The sequence below is a fragment of the Kryptolebias marmoratus genome, linkage group LG24 (assembly GCF_001649575.2).
Source record: "Kryptolebias marmoratus isolate JLee-2015 linkage group LG24, ASM164957v2, whole genome shotgun sequence".
In the NCBI taxonomy this organism is placed as follows: Eukaryota; Metazoa; Chordata; class Actinopteri; order Cyprinodontiformes; family Rivulidae; genus Kryptolebias; species Kryptolebias marmoratus.
The window spans coordinates 20,093,976-20,102,913 of record NC_051453.1 but is presented as its reverse complement, the minus strand read 5'-3'; the positions used below and the strand labels follow the sequence as shown (position 1 = coordinate 20,102,913).

General features: G+C 42.2%; 1 protein-coding gene across 4 annotated transcripts; it reads right to left on the bottom strand.

Moving 5' to 3' along the window:
• Positions 1–6: 6 nt before the first annotated feature.
• Positions 7–7,816, bottom strand: plcxd1 (phosphatidylinositol-specific phospholipase C, X domain containing 1). Of its 4 annotated transcripts, none has more exons than XM_017423416.3 (8): positions 7,363–7,808; positions 7,159–7,278; positions 6,818–6,952; positions 4,955–5,097; positions 4,733–4,861; positions 2,253–2,408; positions 492–672; positions 7–397 (listed from the first exon to the last, which is right to left on the bottom strand). In XM_017423416.3, the coding sequence occupies exons 3-8, from the start codon at positions 6,927–6,929 to the stop codon at positions 153–155; spliced, it is 966 nt and encodes a 321-aa protein (XP_017278905.1). In that variant the 5' UTR covers positions 6,930–6,952; positions 7,159–7,278; positions 7,363–7,808; the 3' UTR covers positions 7–152. The 4 variants fall into 4 exon arrangements, with proteins under 4 accessions (XP_017278905.1, XP_037829974.1, XP_024863257.2 ...); XM_037974046.1 differs by having other exon boundaries at positions 7,373–7,808; XM_025007489.2 differs by having other exon boundaries at positions 4,955–5,093; positions 7,159–7,816.
• Positions 7,817–8,938: the final 1,122 nt, after the last annotated feature.

The following is an 8,938-nucleotide window of genomic DNA, read 5'->3' as shown; positions in this document are numbered from 1 at the left end:
GCCGCCGCCGCCTTCATGAAGTGCATTTGTGATCAAATGAATAATTCAAGTACTAAAGTGTTTTTCCGCCACTCGGGATAAAACAAGCTTGTGTGAATTTCATGCTGTGGTTCACTCGTTTCGTGGGTTTCATGGTGCTTTTTAGCAGGAAATCAAGAGGGCCATTTCAGCAGCTTCTTGTTCAGCGCGACGACAGTGGGCGCAAAGTGGCTCTCTGTGATGAAGTCCCCCGCAATGATGTTGAGAGAGCCCGCCTTCGAGCCGGGCGCCTGCTCCTCCACCCAGCCGAGCAGCGCCGGGTACGTGGACATCACCAGGTCCTTCAGCGACTCCGTAGGGTGGGTGCAGATGTATTTCAGGTCCTCTGTCAGATTAATTCCTGTGACAAATAAACCCCCTGGAACACAAAACACGCGGGGCGTTATTTAGAAGCGAGCAGCCCCCATTTGAATCCATGCATTTCGAGGTAATTTAAATAATCGGTCAACTACCTGGTCTGCCGCGTTGTTTCCGTTGTTCAAACTCCTCAATGAGAGCTTCGGCTTTGCACTTGTTGGCCCACCAGTAAGGAATGTGAGGCCACAAGTCGCTGTGAGAGCCAGCAATGTTGTGCTCATAAGACACAATCACTTGGTAACCTAAAGTCCACAGATTTCGAAGTGTCAGCACTTCCTGAAATTAAGGAATTAAAAGTCTTATTTTCTTTCCCCCCTTTATTTTTACATTAAAAGCCATAGCAAGCATTTGTCTGTACCGTATTTTCTGCACTATAGGGCGCACTGGACTATAAGTGACGCTGTCAATGAATGGTCCATTTTTTAATTTTTGTCATAAATAAGGCGCATTGTCATTTTCGTAATTTTGCGCGGACCGCGCACGCCTTGCTCCATTTAAAATGGACGATTTTGCTGCCTGTATCAGCTTTTATATGATCCCTCTATGACAGAGGGATCAAAACACGGTTCAAAACTCATGGAAGATGCTGCACCGGCGTAAGGATCAAGTATAAACGCCTACACTGCTCGCTCAGGTCCGAGCGCCGAGTACGGAGCCCTGCGCAACTATAACTGAGCCTTAATGCTGCAAACGGTGCAGCTTTGTAGTTTACCCAAAGTTGTACTAAAACATTAAAACTTCTTAGATACATAAGGCGCTCTGGATTAAAAGCACTGTCATTTTTTTGAGAAAATTTAAGGCTTTTAAGTACGCCTTATAGTTCCGAAAATACGGTATTTTTTATCGTGAACATTCTCCATAAAAAGACTAAACCAGGAATGTGTCTGCCCTGCTCTGGAAACCTTTTTTGGCGTGAAGGCAATCATAATGCTGCTAAGTAGCTTTTTTTTTTGCATCCCTGAGATGGTCTCCACACCACACCCTCACCACAGTCTAGAGCAGGGGTGGGCAACCCTGGTCCTTGGGGGCCACTGTCCTGCATGTTTTACTTGTTTCTCTGCTCCAACACACCTGATCTGAATCAGTGGGTGATTAACAGGCTTCTGCAGAACATGAAGAGGTGATTTAACCTCTGAATCAGGTGTGTTGGAGCAGGGAAACAAACGCTACGTGAATGAGGCACGATCCAGAGACGCTTTCTGTGCAGAACCTTAGCCAGATCCGGTCGTCCTTCCCCGTCCAGCAAGCCCGACCACGACGAGAACAAGTGCTCTGCGCCCAAAAGGTGAATGAAGGATGACTGAGCGAGGCGGGTAGTTTATCGGTTGTTGCAGCCCTATGGTGAGGGCAAGGTGAGATCCTATTGGCTGTAACAGGATACCAAAAATGCAAAATGTCTGCTGTGAGATAGACCTATAGGGAGCCCACTGCATTCTTAATATGCACCTGAAGGCCTCACCAGAACCCTGCGAAGACCATCCACATTTTGGCTGATTTTTTTAACACAGCTGGTTCTTCCTCCTGTGTGAAGAAGGCCTAACTTTTTCTTCCAATATGTTGACCTCATTTGTTTTTAATAAGGGTTTAAACCTCTATTGAAGTGCTTTCTAAATGTACGATTTCATTAGCTGGGCACTTGTTTTTAAATCAAACATTACTTCTACATAGGATTGGGAACAATTTTTGACTATGACTTGATCCCCTTTTTAACGTTTCTGAGTATTTCTAACAGCTGTATGCAACACACACTTTATTTGACAGTTTTAGGAGAGGAATCATTCATTTGAGGTGTTGCTGGTTCTGGTCTGCCTTCTCAACTAATTGTTCACAGAGCAAAAAAAGAAGCAGAGCTGTACCGTTTTGGGGCAGAGCTTGGAGGTGAATATGTTGCGGATGGTGGTGAGCAGCAGGATGTGGAGCTCCTGGTTCAGGCTGAGGAAATGGCTGAAGGACAGAATCACCACCTCTTTCGGATGAACATCTAGCCAGTCCTTTATGTCCTTTAGGACAGTCTGTCAACAAAACACAAGATACCATTTATAAGTCAAAGGTTTGTTCTAGAAGCTGACAACACATGTTTGGTTTGTAACCCTGCCAGGCGCAGCTGTTGAGTCACTCACAGATCTATACAGGAAGTCTATAAACTGTGCTTGTGTCACCGTTTGTGGAGGGAAATCAAACCCAGGAATGCAGACCAACACGAAGAGCTCAAGAATAAACTCAAAGGTTTAACAACCCCCCCCCCCCCCAAAAAAAAATAAATAAATAAATAAATAAATTACAAAACAAAGGGGCTGACATGGCAGCAAAGGAAACGCGGAGTGAAACCGGACAAGGTAAGACACACAATGCCAGCTGAAGGGGAACGAAGCTGAGGGCAGATAAGAACGGAGAACAGGTGTGAGTGGGAGGAGCAGGACTGAGGCTGACTGTGGAGAAGTCCTGACGTAAATAAAGAAACTGAATAAAACACTGCACAAAAGGAACTGAACCACAAAACACAAAAAGCTACTCAAAAAACAACCAAAACATACAGGTCCTGCTTCAAAATTCTGTTGTTGTTTTTTTAGGGGGACCAGAACTGATATAATATGCATTTTATGCGTAATGTAAATGATTTATTTACTTAGCTTGATGTGTGTCAATTTGTTCTGTGTTTTAAACTATTTGGACATAATTCAACAAAAACAATTTTTAATTCCATTTAAAATAGTTTTTGCCTTATTTGCAGTTATAGGGCAGCACAGGTCACCGTGTTCATCAGTAGATTTCACGGCAGTGATCGGGACTGCAGGGCAGCTGTAACAGAGTCTCATCGGGGGTCAAATATCTGGCCCTGTGGCCACATTCTGGTGGTTTTAGCTCAGTGGTACGACCACTACAAGCGTTACATCTCACCTGATCTTATATAATGCAGGAATAGTTGCAGGAAAAAAAACTGCTGTGTCCAACAGTGGAGGTTTTCTGCTTCAAATCCATTTATGAGACAAAAATGAGACGATAAACGATCAGTCGGCAGCTCAGAGCAGACAGAGCGGACATGAACTGAGCACAGAAAACTAAAGACAGAGGGGAGATGAACAACGGGACATTTCGGGACTGTTTTCACAAGACTCAAGCTCGACCTGCTGATACGACAACTTTGTGCACAAAATAAATATTAGTCATTAAGGTGTCATATAATACAATATTCCACAGTGAATGCAGTTTGTGTTTAGGTTTGACACAATTGTTCATTCATTTTGAAATTTTTTATGTTAAACACAACCTGTTTATCAATCTCCCTTTAAGTCAGCTAACAGAAGAAAAATTTAAAAGAAGAGACACAACTGTGGTTGGACAGTACAACAGTACATTGTGTTTCGTAAAGCTGGGCTCATCTTATCGTGTTCTTATTGTTCCTGAACAATCAGGACCTCGCAGATAAAATGTGCCAGTATCTGAACGCGGAACAGGCAACATTTCAGGCTCCCTCGGCAGAATCGGAAACTTGACACTCGTTCGTGGCTTGTTTTGAAACCCGCCCAAAGGCGAGGAGAGTTTTTTAGATGCAGAAGATTTGGGAAGAAACACTGACGAGTCCAGAAGAGCCTTCACTTCCTGTTCTGAAGAGAAGAGTCTGAGCTCAGATACAGTGAAAGTCAATGAGAGCATGGATGTGCACGGTCCAGCAGTGAGACACGCTGGCTGAAAGAAGACTCAAATGCCCACGTTTTGATGTATGAACTGTATAAAAAGTGCAAGGGCTGGAAATATGAAAAGTCTCCAACAGTTTTGGAAAGTTTAAGCAGTGAAAAGAGTCGAACGAATGAACATTCTGTGGTAAAATGTTCAAAAAAAAGATTCAAATTAAACCGTGATTGTGTAAAACCAATCAAAGATAACAGAATGCCAGTTCAGTCACGTATAAAACAGCTTCCTGTGACCCGTATAAACTCTGAATGATGTTTCTACTGTGAAGTATGTCTGAGTCAGAGAGCTCCAAAGAGGCCTGTTTTTTTTTTTACTTCCACCAAGGAGGTTATGTTTTCAGTGGCGTTCGTTTCTGTCTGTGAACAAGATTGATCAAAAAGTTTTGAACAGATTTTCATGACATTTTCAGGAAACGTCAAACATGGGACAAGGAACAAGTGGTTAGACTTTAGTGGTGATCCAGATCACGATCCAGAATCAGGAATTGTTTACAGCCTGTGGCCTTGGTGGAGGTTTGGACTCTCAGACTGCTTCTAGTTAGCATCAGTGTTTGCTTGGATTGCACTGCTGGGGTTTTTCCTTTAATTGATGCTGTAGATGCAAGCTTAATGAATGTTCCTGCGTCTGTGTGAAAGTCCTTTACCTGGACGGTGAGCGTGGTGTAAACTCCGTGGTAGAAGTACAGGTCGGTGGAGCTGTCGTTGGGTCTGTGGGCGATTCTTAGGTCGCAGTATCTGACCCCGCAGTCCAGCTGCTCCTTTATGTTGTACTCCTGCGTGACACGGGATGCACACATGGAACTGTTACAGCGCAGATCCCGATTTGAAGGTTTCTTAGAATGTGCGACGAGTCAAGCTCTTATTACTTGGGTTATTGCCCACTTGTACACAAAGGGGCGGATGAGGGGCTTCATGTATTTGTCCAGTTTCTGAAGCATGTCTGGCTGCATGGGGTCAACAGGGGATCTGTCGTTCATATCCAGGCAGTACGTTATTGCGTTGTGGCTTCCTGGGAGAAGTGGAGATTGAACACTTAATTCCCATAAGAAGACGTGCTGTATGTGTTTGGTCTAACAGCTGAAAGATCAATGTTTTGTAATTACAGAAAATAAAAACCAGGGCAGCAATAATCATCAACTGGTGGTCTGTTCAGCCTGCAAAATATTCAATTATTAGGAAACTTTTAATGGGCAAGGCAGCCAGGTTGGATTTAGATTTTAGTGCTGGTCAGTACTCTCTGACTTTTCACTTGGTACTGTACTTTGTTCCACTTTATCTTCCTTGACACTTGGAAAGCCTGATTTCAGAGTACAAATGATACCCATCATAATTTTCCTAATTATGCTGTTCAAAAAGCTATCTACAACAGGTGTAACTGTTTACAACACATCCAAAAAGCCCCACTTCCAAACACCGGAATTGCTTCTTTATTAGTTTCTGGCACAAAACTCTCATTACTGTTATTTTTATTGCAATCCATTAATTGTCGTTTTCTTAAATTTAAGATCGGTTTTAAAAATTTTCCGCAGTTAGGACTCATGTGCAAAGTCACAACCAGATACCTCTCAGTCAAAATAGGTGAAGTGAAATACTTTGTAATTTTGGAAAATACAACCCCAATTCCAAATCAGCTGGGACAACGTGTAAAATGTAAATACAAACGGAAAGCAACAAGCTGAAAATCTGATAAACCCTTACTTTCATTCAAAGTGGAACACAGTTAATATATCACACGTTTAAACTACGAAATTGGACAGCTTTTGAAAAAAAAAAAAATGATTTTTTAATTTTTATTTAGAGGCAGCAACACATCTGATTAGAAATTTTCTGGCCTTCGGGTAAATTTTGTGAACGACGCCTGCTGTACAGAAACATTCACCACCTTTTCAACCAAAACGTGAGACGAAGCACTCAGACAAACGTTTCAAAGTTGCTCCACAGCTACTATTCCTCTTTTTGTCTTACAGGGCTATGTGTACAGATTCCAGAACATTTTAGTTTTGAAAAAATCAGACCCCCCATTCAGACTCTTGAGCTCATCAAAGGCTTATTTTTAAGGAGCATATCGCTAATGCATAAACTAATTCAAAAACAAAAGAACAATTGGTGGAGCCCAGTAAACATCAAGCAGGGCAGAATTTCTCCATAAATGTTCAAACTGAGGCAGTAAACACACAATATAACCATAATAGAGCAGTTTTAAAGTGATATGTGGAATCTGGGCACTGGCTTTGACCAATCAGTGACGCACACTCCCGAGGTAGGATTCTTCTTATCCAAGTGCCCAGTAAATGATTAGTTATGATACAAATAATTACAAGCTAATTAACTCCAGAAAATGGCAACAAAAAAAATAAAAATAGGATGTGGAAACAAGCCATTTGTGATCGTTTGAGCCTGCCGGTACAAAGATAATGCCTTCATTTGAACTCTTATTTTCAGAGACTGGAAACTTCACAGGACCTATAATGCTTGCAGATGTTGCTGTGTGTTTGTAGTGACCTTTCTCACGTCTCCACCTGTGCAGGCTGACTGATGGATGTCCACAGGTTTGCCTCTTTTGCATGTGTTCTCTTTAGCTGTTTTGCATTAAGCTCACGGAGCCACCCTGCTTTGCATGGTGTCGTGAGATCCACATTCAGCTAAAACCCTCTTTCATCAGCACTGCAGTGAACTGTGATATATATATATATGATATATTGTGTGTGTGTGTGTGTGTGGCGGCCTACCCGGGATGGCCAGGTGGTGCAGGGGGGTGTCCCACAGAGCACATGGCAGGTGGGACATCCAGCTCTCCATAGGGAGGCCCCTCAGGCTCAGCTCGCTCACCGCTGAGGACATCCTGTAATCTGCAGTCTTCTTTCCTATAAAAACACGATTACATGTGTGAATATGAGCCAAAAACCTGAGTAATGCACCATCTACACCACCTCTCACCCTGTCACTATACTGAAGCAGGGGTGCTGCTGATGTATGATGTGGATTTTAAGGACAAATTTAGACCTGAGTGTAAACTTCTGTGTGAATGTGGCAGGAGCCCTGGTCCTCTTTTTTTTTTTGATATACTTACTTGATTAAACTGCAGCTGCTGGTTTCTTTAGACAAACAACCAGCTGGAACAGGGGCTAAAAGAAAAAGGCCAGAAGAAGAGGCTGCCCATCCCCGAAGAGTTACAGGAAATAAGTCATTTCTGGGGGAAAAAATAAATAAATAAAACATGTACGAGGTCCCGTGATAAAAACCGCCTCTGTCCTCGTCAGCTCAGGCCGGTTACCTTGTCCCACCTGCAGAAGCCGGGAGAGGAGGCTCCCCGGTTCTCCTGGCCGCCTCAGGTGCAGCGGCGCCGGGTGAGTCCCCGCCTGTCCCGCCGGCAGTCCGGCAGTCCGGCGGTCCTCTCCCCGCCTGCCTCCCCCCCTCCCCCGGAGCGGAGGACGGGACCGCGCCGGCCGACAGATCAGCAGATACCCTCCGAGGCTGCTCTCTTAAAGAGCCCTGCTCTCTGACATGTGACACACGGAGCTCTTTCCATCTTCAATGACGGCGGCGAGCTAACATGAAAGCTGCTTCCGCTGTCTGAAAACCGGAAGCTCCCCGGCAGCCCGGCTTCAGGCTCTCTGCGATGGTAATTAACCTCACTTTACCACTTTATTCATGAGGAACATGTTCCAAACTCATATTAATGCACAGTATTCACCTCTTCTGTGCTCAGTCAGACTACTGAAACTATAAATGAACAAATAGTAATAAAAAAAACAACCTGTTTTTGACCACATATTTACACCACCTTCCCCTGCAGCCGATGTTAGCATGTGCCTCAGATTAGCAATTATAAGCTTGGTGGTATTTAAAAAAAAAAAAAAAATTTTTCCTTTTCCTGCACATATTTTTTTATTTTACTAAGTATTTTTGTTTGTTATATTTTCCAGTGTTAACATTTTATATGTAATTTTTTAAACACCTTTTCTATAAATAGCTTCTTGTTAGTTTTGTCATTAGCATCACACTCAAAGAACAGCTGAATACACAGAGGTGTTTCTTTTTTTATCAATCCTTGGAAACTAAAACTAAAATAAAATATGTAAATTAAATAAAGTGAAGTCAGATAATGTGGGCTAAATTTTGGTTGACGGCTTAAAAAAGGGTTCAACTGCCACCAACACTTGTGCAGATTGTTAGGACTTTTTAGTAATAATATAATAGTTATTTATTTTATTTTATTTTAAAGAAAAAATGTTTTAGAATTAGGAATTAGAGGACAGAGCAAATGTTTAGGTACAATGGGTCAACGATAGGAAAAAGAAGTCTTTAATTAAATGACAGCAAGTTACTGGCGTGCCAAATTTAACACCAAAGGAAATTAATGTAATTAATTAATTTAAATCAGTGCATGTTGTTGAGTATTAATGACTATGTGTGCTTGCGTGTGGGTGTTTGTTGACGTTGGTAGGTTCCTGTTTGTACCAAGCATTCAAACAGTTTTAGAACAATTAGATCATCTTTGAAAAGGACATAAAATACCATATGTACAGACGTAAACACCATCTTCACCTTTATCAGCACAAACAGATGCATCTGTTCCTCAACAGCCTTTAAGTCACTCACAGATATTTGTTTTGCATAACCACTTTTAAAATTATTGTGTGAAAGTGTTTCGGCTGAAAAATGGGTCTCGTTTTAGCTGCTTGTTTAAGCTAAATTCGGCAAGTACCCAAAAAGTCATCTAAAACCTCATTAAAACATAAGAACACAAAAACACCCACGTCCATTTTGGTTGACTTCACCCTATATAATGACGTTTTAAGAAATATACCCATAATTACTTTTCCTGACAGAATAAATTAAGTATAAAT

Coding starts and splice junctions, on each gene's coding strand:
- plcxd1 (XM_025007489.2), bottom strand. CDS start 7,307: ATGTTTTATTTATTTATTTTTTCCCCCAGAAATGACTTATTTCCTGTA. Junction 6,953..7,158: donor AGCAGCTGCAGTTTAATCAA/GTAAGTATATCA, acceptor GTGTTTTTATAG/GAAAGAAGACTGCAGATTAC. Junction 4,862..4,954: donor ACAAGTGGGCAATAACCCAA/GTAATAAGAGCT, acceptor CGTGTCACGCAG/GAGTACAACATAAAGGAGCA.